The following is a 14,529-nucleotide window of genomic DNA, read 5'->3' as shown; positions in this document are numbered from 1 at the left end:
CCACATGCTGACAGAAAATATTTACAAATCGCATTTCTGAAAAAGGAATTGTATCCAAAATGCGTAAAGAACTATCAAAAATAAAAAACAATCACCCAATTTTTTCAAATGAGCAAAAGATCTAAACAGACACTTCACTAAATAAAATATATGTATAGGAAATAAGTACATGAAAGGATGCTCACAATTATTAGCATTAGAAAAATGCATTAAGGAAAAACCAAAAAGAGATGCATGGTTTAAAAAAGAGAAAAAAAATTAAAAAAAAAAACAAAAACCTGACAATACCAATTGCTAATAAGGACCCAGAGCAATTGGAACTCTCAAATGGGGCCAATGAGGATGTAAAATGATACACTCAATGGGGAAAACAGTTTGACAGCATCTTATTAGGTTTAACAGATACTTGACATCTGATCCAGCAATCCCATTTCTAGGAAATTACCCAAGAAAAATCAAAATTTATGTTCACATAAAAATGTAGATAATTATTTATTTTTAAGAGCTATGTTCATAATTACCAGAAACTAAAAACAACACAGATGTCCTTCAAACTACAGGACTGTCAAGGCTAGATTAGAAGAGGTAATAATACAGTTTCTACCCAGCTCTCTCTCTCATGGCAAGCTCACCCATGGAACCCAGCGCTGCCTTGCAGCAGACAGCCAGCATCAAGCACCAAACACGTGAATGAGGAACTCCTCATTGTGACTCCTGACTGTTCTTGCTGTGGCCATTAAGTTTGAGGGGCTTTGTTACATAGCAATAGATAACCAGAACACTTAGCACCTAGAAAGGAGGCTTGAAAGCTACACTTAGGAGGCATGATTTCATGCATGCAAGGTAGTCATAGAAAACTTTTGAACAGAAATGTTTCAGAAAGTTAATTTCTGCACTATCAGTGGGAGGTATCAGAGGCAAGGTAACAGTCTCTACAATGTAGACATGATGTATCAGAGATACGGGAGGAGTCTAAGGCAGAAGGTGGGTTCACAGGCTAGAACAAGGGTCAATGCAAAATAGAAATTTTTTCCAAATTGATTTATAGATGTAATACAGTGCCAATCAAAATAGGCATACTTTTGTGATAAAACTATAAAGGAACACAAAGATTACTGGGATCATTATTATAACCAGGTGGGGCAGGCGGAGAAGGAGGGAACGGTGATTGAAAATTGATATACGTAAGTCTTTTAAGGAGAGGCAGTAGCCTATTTCTTGCGTTAAATGGTGGACATAGGGGTTAAATTTACAATGATTTCCATCCTGGTACATATCTGCATACTTTTCTCTAAGGAGACAAGTAAAAGGATGGCCTTAGCAGCATTACAGATAACAGACAATACACTAACCAAAATGTCTGACCAACATTCAGTAGAATGGATAAATTATGGAATGTTCATATATTAGAATATGAAATCGAAACAGAAGTTAATAAATCATAGCTACACATACCAACATGTAAAACCTCAATTTCTCAGATCCTTAATACCGCTCAGCCTGGCTGCAATATGCTGAGAATGAGGAGCTTACAGTGTAAGACCAAGTGCCTAGGAAGTACTTCGGCAAACGCTTTATGTAAGAGGCAAGGTCTAGTGTAGAGTGACATTCAGGACCCCTAGAATTCATTACTTTCTGGGCATCAAGCCACCATGACAGCCAGAACAAACATGAAAACCAAGGATCAGGGAGACTCAGGCCTGCATGGGACAAACAAGTTTGCATATAATAAAAAAATTATGGAATCAGTAATAATCAAGACTCTCATGAGGTCTCATTTTAATAGAAAATACAAAATACACAAGACAGTACGTAACTAATCTCATTTCTGAGAGTTCATTTTCCTGGATAGCTTTCTTAGGACACAGTAATAAGTGAGCACATAAACAGATCATGAATAAATATTTAATTTGACATTTGCATGGGCCTCCCTACTGCTGTGCTGATACCAACTCATTGCAAAGGACTACCTGATTTTCCCTGGTGGAGTTTATGGCAGGACAGATCCTTTCTCGTGTTTTCACTAAGTGCTGATGCAATTAATTGATATAAGAGGAAAGGTTTCCAAACATCAGCCATTGCCATATTAACTGATTTCTCTTAGTTGGAAGTGGTAACAGCTTTTTACCATCACCAGTCCATGACATTCATTGTTCATCCCCCACTGTGTTTGCTTCGACATCCTAAGAAACTCCTAATTATGATGTAACCTTTGATCTGAAAAGTAAAGTCAGCCTTAAAAGGAATTTTGAGGGAACCCTCTCATGAGTCCTGGCAACATGGCAACATAGCATTCTCCTGTACATTTCCAAACATTATTTCTACCATTTCCTTAAAATGGTAGCAAAAACATCTTAAGACTACAAATCCTGAGGAGAAGGATCCAGTATTAACATCTTTTAGAGCCACGTGGCACAATCATTTCTTACATGACACTGAAGAGAGATGAGACAATTAATATTCACGAACCTTTTTCCTGATGTAAATTTACTACACATAGAGTTTTTTTGGTTTTGTTGTTAGTCTAATCACTGGTTGGGGAGTATAAAAAACGTTGGGATCCAGGCCAGGTATGGTGACTCACACCTGTAATCCCAGCACCTTGGGAAGCTGAGGCAGGTGGATAGCTTTTGCCCAGGAGTTCATGACCAGCTGGGCAACATGGTGAAATCCCGTCTTTACAAATAAGTCATAAATAAAATGTAAAACATTAAAAATATAAAAATTAACCAGGCATGGTGGTGCATGCTTGTAGTCCCAGCTACTGAGAATGAAGTCAAGGTGGGTGATACAACAAGACCTTGTCAAAAAGAAGAAGAAGAAGAAGAAGAAGAAGAAGAAGAAGAAGAAGAAGAAGAAGGAAAGAGAAAGTTGGGATCCTTATTTCTATGTCAGTTGACACTTCAGAATAATCGAAACCTTCCCTTAAAACTCAAAAGAATCAAGTTTTTCTCTTATATCTTTCCAGAAGAAAAAGCCATCATAAAACTGATAAAATAAGAGCATCACAGAAAAAATGCATGAACTAGTCTCAGGAAATCCAAAATTTTCTGTAACATAAGGATTTTCTAACTTTTTCTTTTCAATTAAGAAATCTTGTCAAGTTAGATAATTGTTCATTTAAAAAAAGGAAGACCTTTAAGCATATGAAAATAGCAAGCATTTATTTGAACATTTTTATGTACTAACACAAAGTGCTTTAAATATATTTATCCATACAGTCTTCATAATTACCCCAGAAGAGGGGTATAATTATTAACCCCATTTTCAGATGAACACTCCAAAGGCATGGGGAAGTTCGATATATGCACGGTTAAAAAGCTAGTTGAGGCAGAGCCAGGATTCAAACCCAGCCAGTGTGACTCATGATCCCGTGTCTTAACCACTGTGCTGTCATCTCACTAATGACTAATTTGCCTTCCCTACCATCAAAAGAGTCTTCATACTCTACAGAGGAACACAGGATGGTATATCCACAGGTTTTCAGATCAAAGGATCGAAAACCCCTTCCATCTTAACCAATCATTTGGTTTCTGATTTTAAAGTTTTTTTTTGTTTTGAGACGGAGTCTCGCTCTATCACCCAGGCTGGAGTGCAGTGGTGGATCTTGGCTCACTGCAACCTCCGCCTCCCAATTCAAGCAATTCTCCTGCCTCAGCCTCCTGAGTAGCTGGGACTACAGGCGTGTGCCACCACACCCAGCTAATTTTTTGTATTTTTAGTGGAGTATTAAGATGTATTCTGAAGTGACAATTGTACAGTCCTCTTTTTCTCTGAACATCAAAAATAAACTGCTAATATGTGGCGGCTGTTTTATAATAAAAAGTTAAAATGCAGAAACAAAGAAGTTGGCAAGGGATTGAGAGTCTAGATCTCTTGCCAAATTCTTTGCTACTCTACATTCTAGATAACCTATTAAACCTACATTACCTAGTTCTGATCCCATCTTTCTGATCTGTATGGCTTTATAAGAATTTAATTTTCCTAGTTATGATTATCAGTACAAATTTCCCTCCTGACTCCCTTTCCCCTGCCTGCTATCTCTCTGAAATTTTAAAAACACTGTGACTTTTAAATAGACAGTGTTAAATACACCAGGAAAGTGTTAAAGAACAAAAATAACTGATAGATGTGTAGGACATCTAGCAAGCCCCACAACCTGCAATGTGAGAAAAGCACAAATAGAGAGAGCAGTCATTCAATGAACATCATCATGATTATTCTTAGTATATCCACCTACCACAGGAGTGAAGATTTCCCTCTCACAAATCTTATAAACATTTAAAGGCTCAAAGGAGGTGTTTTAATGCAAGAATGCACAGCCTTGCCACTCTTCATGCTCCACGCATGCACACAATGGATTATGCACTCTCGTGGAAAGGCTGGTAAAACTCAGAGCCTAGCACTATCATTTCCTGACATATTCATTTAATAGCCTTTCTGGGAATAATTTAGACTTTTCTCCATTCCATCTATTTTGAATATGGGGGTTGGAGAGCTTTAAAAAGTTAAGAATGTCACAAATTAGCTATTCCTTCCTGCTATCCTAACTTATATAGAGACATGTCTGGTATATTATTAAATTATTAGCGGAACCACTCACCAACTCTGGGAAGGATGTAAATACCTAAAACAGTTCCCAGATGAGGACATTCCTAGAGGTCTAAATGAGTGGTCTCTATATTTTTTGATCATTCATCCCCAACAGCAAAGAATTTTGCATATTCTCCCCTCTAAAAAAATGTGTTAATCTATAAATCATATACATGTACTGCAGCACTAATATATTAAGCTCAGAATAAAACATACACACATGCATAAATAAAATGAATGAGAAAAAAATAGACAAAAATCAAGTTCTACTATTAACAGCACATCCCCAACATATCATCATCTTGTTTACCCCACAGTGTTCATGTCACCCAGGTTGAGGACCATAGTTCTACAGAACTATTTCGAGAAATTCAGGAATGGAAACAGAAGCCAATGCTGTTCACACCTGATTCCACTCTCCAAACAGCAATGCTTTTATAAATGAGACCAGGAATTTAAAAAAAAAAAAAAAATGGAGCTTTGATTAGGAAAAAATGACAGCGGTGTCCTTAGGACAACCTTGCCAAACATAATCCACACTCAGAACTCTTTCCTGGTAGTATCACACTCAAGAATGTCACCTTGATCAGTAAGAAATATGACAACACAAAAAAGCATGTATCTGCTGCCTGGACTCCTGTGAGTCAAGTTGAAGCTCAATGATGCATGTCATTGAGTCTTCAAAGAACTGATGAGATTAGCTCCTCTTAAAAATCTTTCAGGAACAAGAGAAATCGATGTAGTTAAAGTTATATATTTTCTTCCTCTTGGCACCAGTACCTCTACCTTCATAATTCCCTACCACTCCAAATTACAGTGTAATTAAATTTTTAACATGTCAGCTCACAGACCTTCGAGAAATCCCATGAGAAATTTACAACAAATTTTCAATCTATGCTTTTTTTTGGCCTACTGATAACCTAAAACAGAACAAATTGAAAGAATATACTTAAATAAAATGTCAACTGGACATTTTATAACTAACAACTGGAGTGGGCATTTTTCCAAGTACTTCCTAATTACTGTTCTCCAGAGACTAACTGGCTAGATCTAGCATGACCGCTGTCATCCTTACTCCTGAATGCTTATTCAGCAACAACAGAAGGACTGGTCCTAGATTCAGTTCCAATAGAACCATAGTAAATAAATAAGAAAATATTATCACAACATTCAAATTGCTTACAAATTACCATGAAGCACTTAGATAGATCTTACAGGTTTTAGTGAAGCAGCAAGATATATAGAAATAGGAAGCCAAGTCCACAATGAAAAGAGAACAGCAGGCTGGATGACTGATAAAGCAGCCCCAGGACAGGACGATGCACATGCCTCTCCATCCTTCGGTTCCTGTGGCTATAGATCACATGAGATAAGGGGCACAGTGTCCTAACACTGGGCCTATGTCTGAAGAAGAGCAGATCCTAGGCAAATCAGAAGGGTGAGGACAGTAGTAGAGGCTCTTGGTGACAGAACAATGACCAAGGCGCTGCCCTGTCACCACACCTGGACCTTCTAAAACCATGTCTCACGTGTGGTGATGGGGTCCCACACAGACAGAATGTTGCTTCCTCCATCTCTGTGCTTCAGATGAGCAAGCTGCCAAAGCCATGTTTCATCCTCTCAGACCTGTGACATTAACATCAGTGCCTCTCCCATGACTAAAATCCCGGCTTTGAATCTGAACTGGTCCTGGGAAAATGGTAGTTACAAACTTCTAGGCAGAAAAAAATAATGACCTGGATGAGTAAACTAAAAGAAACAAATGGAACTGTATAAGAATTCAGATAGAATTTAGCCATGGCTTCAAGCAAAATGGTTAAGAATGTCGTCAAAGCTGTAACTGCCAGCTGCAGCAGGTGGTAGACAATATTTGAGTAATCTGACAGGCTTTCTAGAAATAATCCTACCTCACAGGATTCTGATTTGCTCCACTAGAGCAGATCACTCACTATCCCTTAAAAATTCTTTACTCTGGGACAATGGTTTGACTGTAGAGTATCACATCACAGAGCAAGAGCAAGATAGACACAGCCTAGCCCTCACTGAATTTCCATTCCAGAAGCACTGATAGTTTTAAGGACTGTTACAAATGGATGTTTCTAAGTATGAAGACCAAATATAATGGTGAAAAAAAGTGGAATGAAAAAATAAAGCTTTGGATGATGGCCAGTCAGGAGAGCTTTCTTATTGACTCTGAAACAAGTACAGCTTTCTAGAAGGAAGTCTAGCTGTAATATGAAGTTCACAGATCTCGACATACAAATGCATGCAGAATCTAATTTTAATAAATACAAATGGCAAACAAGGTTGCTTGCTTGTATCTGAATTATGTTCAGATAGGGGACATATGTTCAAATATGTTCAAACAGGGAACATAGGAACCAACTGTCATAGTGGGAAAATTCATGTATACATGAGAATGACTCCCCATATTTGCTAAGAAACTCTAGCTCAACACATAGATGTTGATGTATTTTCTGACACCTCCAAATTTTCTAATTCCTCCTCTCCATAACTCACACCTCAATGAGAAAAATACCAGTAGAGGTAAGAGAATAACCCACACACATCACATCAACTTATGCCACAATGAAACCTACAAGTGTACCATTTAAGTGCAGACTGATACCTTCATGAATTAGCATGTTGAAGCTTCTACTACATTGAAATATTCAGCCAATAAAATTTGTTGTAATTTAATTAGCAAAATACTATCAAAGCCCATCTAAAAGGACTGAGAACAGTCTCTTTATAACCTGGCTCTAATTTTAATAGTAAGACTAGTAAAAAACGGTAAACAATTTTTTGAGTACCATCTATTTTTTAATATTTAGTTATTGCATTCCAAAGACCACCATAGTAATATTTATACACATATTATAAAACAAGGAGAAATATTAAAATAAGTCAATAATAAAGTTCCACTACTTTTTTGTAGCCCATCTTGGATTTTTCTCTAGGTTCATACATTCCACATTAGAGGCGGCTGATCTAGAGCAGGTATCAGCAAACCACAGCCCATGACACCTATTTGTGTAAATACAGTTTTATTGGAACATAGCAATACTCATTCATATATTGTCTAGGTCTGCTTTCAAGCTACCACAGTGGAATTGTATAATTGCAACAGCAACTGTCTGGCTCATAAAGTCTAAAATATTTACTATCTGGTCCTTGACAAAAAAAAAGTTTTCCAAATCCTCCACTAGAGTCTCAATAATGACAAGTCCTTCTAGACCCTTAATTAAGCAAGAAAAGTAGATGATTTGGGTCTACACCTCTAATGCAGTCTTTACTGACGAACTGAAAATTCTCCAACTAAGGAATTAGTAAATAATTTTTCTAAAAGGTTTGACAAATTTCTCATGCTACATATTTCAGGTTAACTGTATTTAGTGGCTTATTTAAATATAGTTTCCCTTTGCCGATAGATTAATTAAACATGGTGGGTTAGTTGGTGGATGAGACCAAATTAAACATGCTGGATTTGCTGAAAAGTTTAGCACTGACCCTATACATACCTATCAGTGGTATAAAAATCATTATGGCATAATAAATTAAGTCCAAAAAAATTGCCTCAAGCTGCCCTACAGTGTCTTCACTCCCATAGGCCAGATGTTCTCCAAGGATGGACCCTTGGGGACCCTGAGATTCATTCAGGAGGTTCACAGGTTCAAAATCGTTTTCATAACAACACTAAAACAAACTTATCCTTTCACTGTGTTGACCTTTGCATGGAAGGTGCAAAAGCAATGATGGGGAAAACTGCTAGCACCTGAGCACAAGTCAACGTGGGAGTCTTCACTGGCACAAGCTCCTAGTTTTTTAAACAAATGTCAATTTCATTTTAGAATGTCCTCAGTGAAGCAGTAAACATTACTCATTTTATTACATTTTAGCTCTTGAGTACAAACATTTTAATATCCTGTGTAACAAAATGAGAAGTATGTTCAAAATGAGAAGTATCTTCCTCTATATATCAAAGTGATCACTGTCTCAATGTAAAGTGTTTGTGTGATAGTTGCATTTTTAAGCAGAACCAGCTCCTTTTTTTCAGTGGACCATCACAAAAAAATGACAATGTATAGTTATTTAGATTTGGGATTTGGTAGACATTCCCTCTAAAATGCAAGAAGTAATGTGGTCATTTCAAGATATCACTTCACCTGATAATATGGTTTTTTTTTTTCCCAATAGTAAAATTGTATCTTTCAAGCAAAAACTTAAATTTTGGAAAATTTTTGTCTGCTACTATGAGCTCAACAGCTCCGAAGTACTTAAAAAAACTTTTATGATATCAGTGATGATAGTTATGAAATGTCTTTTTTTCTTTTGCTATTATACCAGAGGAAGATACTTGAAAGCTATGTATAACTCAATGAACCAATATTTTCTAAGTTACCAATGTACAATGCTACAAAATTATGTACAGATAAGACTCAGTCAAAGGATAAGATAGACCAAATAGACTTTAATGTAACAAAATACAAAAAAGTTCATTGATATGGTTCTGATTCTACATTGCAACTTATCTTTAAGAAACCACCACTTGTTGAGTTTTGGTGAAGTACGAAGGAAGAATAGCCACAATTATGTGAAAAGGCTATTGAAAATACTCCCCTTTCTAACTACACATCTTTAAGGCTGGATTTTCTTTTCATACTTCAGTCAAAACAACGTATCACAATTTTATGAATGCAGAAGTAGATATGAGCATCCACTTGTCTTCTATTAAGTCAAACATTAAAAAGATCTGTAAAAACATAAGCCAATGCCACTCTTCTTGCTGATTTATTTTTGTTTTAGAAAATATATTTACTTTTTCATAAAAACGATACCTATGTTAGTACGTAACGGTTTGGTTTATTAGTGTCATTTTTTAATTAATAAATATTTCAAATTTTAGTTTTAATTTATAATATTATAAATACCAATGTTTTGACCCACAAAAACCAAAGATCAATCATTTTTAAGATTGCAAAGGGACCAAAAATGCTGGGACCAAAAACGCTGAGACAAACACTGCAGGACTATGAACTTCTATCTTATTCCACATGCAATTTTCTTGTTTTATTGGAAAATGCTTACAAAGAAAAATATTTTCCCTTTTTCTTTCTCAGTTCACTTTTTTATGAGCTACACAGGAAACATCTTGTCTAAATTTGAAAGTATAAAGTTGCCTCACTTATAGGAAGAAGGAGAACTGCTCTAAGCTGGAAAAAAAAAAAAATTGCCTGAGAACTGGAGGCTTGAGGCCCATCAGCCACAACTGCAGACACAGCTGAGCCTGCTTCATCATCTTCCATAGTCCCAGGCTGCACAAAGAGGAGGTATATCCAGCTAGTATACTTTTTCCCTGACCGATTCAGTTGGCTAGAGCTCTTCAGGGACCACACTGCAATTCTGGATTTCCTGCCAGGTAGGTGGAAAAATAACTCAAAATGGTATTTTGGAGGGGGCAAGATGCTGGTGATGAGATGACATATGGGCAACAACAATCCTCTCTGACACTTCAGTTGTCCAAATGGCACAAATGATATAGCTGGAATCCAGATTTCTCTCTCAATTCCAATCAGAGAGAAAAGATTTATTGGGTTGGAGTTTATTAAGTAGGGCTGACCCCTGCCTACCTATAATAAGTAGCAGCACATTCAGGATTGAAGAGATTGGGATAGGCCAAGATAAATTACCAGACATTCTGGAACAGGGCCGGGCTAGACTGTGAGAGAGCAAAATACATTTGCCAGGTCTGCTGTGCTAAGAGACATGGGGAGCAAATGAAGCTTTTCTCTGAGGCCTGAATCTCACAAGCCATAGCCCTAAATATAATCAAGTCAAGATCTTAAACCTAAAAGTTTCTCAAATAACTTGTAACAGGTTTCATGACTTTATTATCACTATCACATGGCAGATACTGGCAAACTGATTTTCACCAATATACACATATACACCCTACCAATGCCCAATTCATAAACTCTGAACTAAAAGTCATATCTTAGAATTTCAGTATTAAAGTTCATCCTTGAAAAAATGTTCTAAATGGCAATTAGGTAAAATAATACTACATTTTGTAGACAGGGTAGAATAGACAGACTTTTGTAGGCTGATATAAGAACATAAGAATTATACTGTTTTTATGGTAAAATTCAGCACATTTTCTAACTACCAACTCTGGATTTTGGATACACACATGCACCTCCACAAGTCATCCACAGTGATAAACATATTTGAAACTATAACTTGAAAGCCAAAAATCTAGAGATTCTTAGATTGTCCTGATTCCCCTTATAAAACAATTCTTTGGAGATAATGTACAGCCCTAAGTGCCAACAGAGAACTGCAGGAAAGAAAAGAAAAGAAAAAAGAAAAAAGAGAAGAGAAGAGAAGAGAAGAGAGAAAAGAGAGAAGAGAAGAAAGAAAAGGAAAAGAAAAAAGAAAAGAAAAGAGAAAGAGAAGGGGAGGGAAGGGGAGGGGAGGGGAAGGCAGAGGAGAGGAGGGAGGAAGGGAGGGAGGGAGGGAGGAAAGGAGGAAAGAAGGAGCTTACCTGTGGTCAAGATGACTAAAATCTTGTAAATTCAATTCCCTGGTGTCTTGGGTAAGATAAATTGTATCCACATCCTATTTGAAATATAATTCAGTCATGTAATCAGTCCATGCAGATGACCAGGAAAGCAAGAGAGACAGTGAGAATTAGACAATGACAATGGCAGGTTTTTATGTAATCTGAGAAATGAAGATTTTAAGTGAAAAATAAATGAAGGGAAAAAAAGAAAAATAAGCCAGCCAAATGTTAGAATATTCTCCAGGAGTGTGTGTGCTCATGCACATGCACACAGACATTCTTACCCATTGTACTTCTTCCCTGTATGAAAATCCAAGCCAGTCACAAACACAGGCATACATCTGAGAAAATCCACCTGAAACATACAACAGAAACACTGACAGGTCTTTGGCAAAATGATTTTTAAATTAAAATTTTAAAGCTTAAATATGGCCGATGTTGACAATGCTGATTATCCTTTTCCTTTTTAGGGGGGAAAACAGCAAAGATTCTCCTCCCTGTTCTATAGTAAGTACATAGCAGGATGCAATACAGCTTAAATATAGGACTTTTGTCCACCAATCTAAAGTCTGTGCGCTGCTAATTACACCTTGAAACTAATTGCACCTTTACAGTAGCACACTAGGAATAGACTTAACTTCCTGGCAGGGGGATATCCATCCAGCTATTCACATTTCAGTTTTAAAATGCATGCTCACCACAGGGGCCCTGCTCAGCCACGGTCTGGCTGTCCCACAGTGCCTGGAGACTAGCCAGGCGCTCAGATGGCTCCATGGAGACTTTTTTCATGATTCTCCTGTAAGATCAACGACAACAACACATTTCACAAACCACACTTTTTGACTGCACATAGAAATAAATTTTGTCACATTCCTTTTTTTTAAACAAAGATGAGTGTCACTTCAATTTCAGTTTTTCTTCAATTTTTCAATTTTCAATTTTTTTGAGCACCAGAGAGCTAGAAATCTAGAAAACATAACAATAAATCCCTATAACTTTCCTTTGTAGATGAAAGGTATTTAGCAATGCAGTCTCCATGTTATAGTTTTATAATGTTAGATTTTGTTAGAATAGTTTGAAAAGTGTGTTCCACTTAATGAATTATTAGATTACGTGTATGCCAAATATAAATTACTAATTTTCAATTAATTAAAGTAAAAATCTCTTCTGTCCTGCTATAGTGCCTTGCACAGATGTCCATCAAGAAACTGATCAAGTCATACTGGAATAGTTGTTCCTTTTGCTATCTCTTCCCCTGGGCCATGATTCTTCTGGGGCAGAGAACATATGCAGCTCCTCCCAACCCCCTATCCTCCTCCTCAGAACCTAACAAAGTTTTTGCCCACACATGCAGAGACAAGACAGAGTAGTGGTTAAAAGTACAGCCAACCATCCCAAAGTTTCCTTATTCAGGAACTGACACATTTCTGAATTTGTCAGTTTCTGAGATGCTATCCCATAGGGTTATTGTGAGAAAAAATGATAATAGTACCTATAAAGTTATTAGAATAACCCCCCCAGGGCTGAGCCTGTAATCCCAGCACTTTGGGAGGCCAAGGCAGGCCATTACTTGAGCCTAGGAATTCAAGGCCAGCCTGCGCAATGTGGCGAAACACCATCTATACAAAAATTAGCCAGGTGTGGTAGTATGTGCCTGTAGTCCCAGCCACTCAGGAGGCTGAGGTGGGAGGATTGCTTGAGCATGGGAGGTAGAGGCTGCAGTTAGACTGCACCACTACACTCCAGCCTAGGTGACAGAGGAAGACTCTCCAAAAAAAAAAAAAAAAAAAATCCCTGGTGTATGGTAAATGTCAATATATGTTAACTGATACTGTCATTAGTTATCACAGAGTAATCATTTAATAAATAGTTTATGAATTCATTAATTCACTCAAAAAATTTTTATGAAAGATCTACAGAGTGCCAATACCCAAAACCAGGTACCAGGCATACAACCATGATTAAACACAGATGCTGCCCCTGCCCTCGCAAAGCTAGCAGTCTACTGTGAGAAGCAGACAAATAACCAGGCACTAGTGGAAGAGAACTAACACAAGGAAATTTCAGGGTGAAAGAGAGGGCAAAGAAGGGGCACCTAGCTTATTCCCTGGTGAGGAGAAGGGGTGGGACGTAGGGAGTTGGAAATGCTCTTTGGTATAAAATATATCTCTGCTAAGACCCACAGGGGGGCAAAAAGAGACAATCAGGTGAAGCATGGCTAGAGGAGGTGTGAGCTAGGGGCCAGGAAAGTGTTTCAGATAAAGGAACAGCACACCCCCAAATATGAGAAAGCCCATGCTTACCAGCAATTCAATCTAGCTCAAAATAGTTGGCAAATGATGTGTGTGATAAGGACAGGAGTAACAGAAGAATCTGGGGAGCTAGGCAAAATCCCAGGCCATGGTGCACCTCACAGGTCAAATAAAAGGATTTTGATTTTATTCTCAGGGCAATGAGGAGCCATGGCAGACTGTAAACAGATGAGTACATGATTAGATGAGCGCTGTGAACAAATATCTGCCTGTGTAGGTATTTGCTCTCAATTTTCTACAAAATTGAGAAATAGAAAACATAGCTTGAAAAATAAAAAAGAACTTTCCAGGACTGTTAAGAGTCCAGCTGAGAGTGAAGGTCATGGATTCTTGGTGGTTCAGGGCTAAATAGCTGTGGGATTTTCTCCTGCAGCCCTCAGCAGCCCAAACGTATACGGAGAGGTGGGCAGCTGGCTTGCTGCAGGATGCAGGATTTCCAGGTGGGTGTGTCAGAAAAACAGTGGGGACAGAAGAAGCAGAAGATACTGACAAGTGTCCTTCACTTAGGTGAAGTCATGGATGTTGTGGGCTGAGCAGTTAAGAATGGACAGGAAGGCAGGACGGGGGTGGCAGAAGAAGAGAAAGCCAAGCTATCCCCAGTCTGGAGGCCTTGAAAAAGTCCAAATACTGGTACTTCCAGGGGAGAGAAACTGAAAGGCTGTAGTCAGAGGGGGAGGGCTGTTTTTTCACCATGGAATAAGCTGTTCCAGGAGATGACAAGGTCATGTGGCCACAAAAGCAAGTGGAAGTAGGGTAGAGGTGAAGAGGTCATGAGCTGTGAGGAAGGGTGTCAGCGCATCAGTCACCCAGAACCATGACAGGATGTGGGTGAGAGGTGGTGAAATAAATATATTAACTCATATTGAATATAGTTTCATCTTTAATGATTTCAAGGCACTCTGCTACATACAATGCTCTCAGTCATTCTTATGAATTTCCATCACCTTGTAGAGACTGGAAGAAAATGTTCCCAGTTATTTACATTTTCTGATTGAATGGATGTATTCCAGATAAAATATGCTAGGGCCTGAGAGGTTGCCTGGTTGGGTTGTTCTACTCCTG

The 14,529-nt window shown here is 37.9% G+C and overlaps 1 protein-coding gene across 15 annotated transcripts in view; it reads right to left on the bottom strand.

Annotated features, from left to right (window-relative positions):
• CARMIL1 (capping protein regulator and myosin 1 linker 1) overlaps positions 1 to 14,529 on the bottom strand; it is a 337,716-nt gene that overhangs the window by 153,732 nt on the left and 169,455 nt on the right. For all 15 annotated transcript variants that reach the window (XR_009211234.1, XR_009211235.1, XR_009211233.1 and 12 more), the window contains 3 exons: positions 11,854 to 11,951; positions 11,440 to 11,510; positions 11,138 to 11,211 (listed from right to left, as the gene is read on the bottom strand). Coding sequence is in view for 11 of the 15 variants with exons in the window: in XM_058432050.1 (XP_058288033.1) it covers positions 11,138 to 11,211; positions 11,440 to 11,510; positions 11,854 to 11,951 (243 nt within the window). In the remaining 4 variants the exon portion in view is untranslated. The remainder of the gene's footprint in view (positions 1 to 11,137; positions 11,212 to 11,439; positions 11,511 to 11,853; positions 11,952 to 14,529) is intronic.

Source organism: Hylobates moloch, unplaced genomic scaffold (assembly GCF_009828535.3).
Source record: "Hylobates moloch isolate HMO894 unplaced genomic scaffold, HMol_V3 SCAFFOLD_20, whole genome shotgun sequence".
NCBI lineage: Eukaryota > Metazoa > Chordata > Mammalia > Primates > Hylobatidae > Hylobates > Hylobates moloch.
The sequence above is the reverse complement of the archived record's forward strand: the minus strand, read 5'-3'. Positions and strand labels throughout refer to the sequence as shown.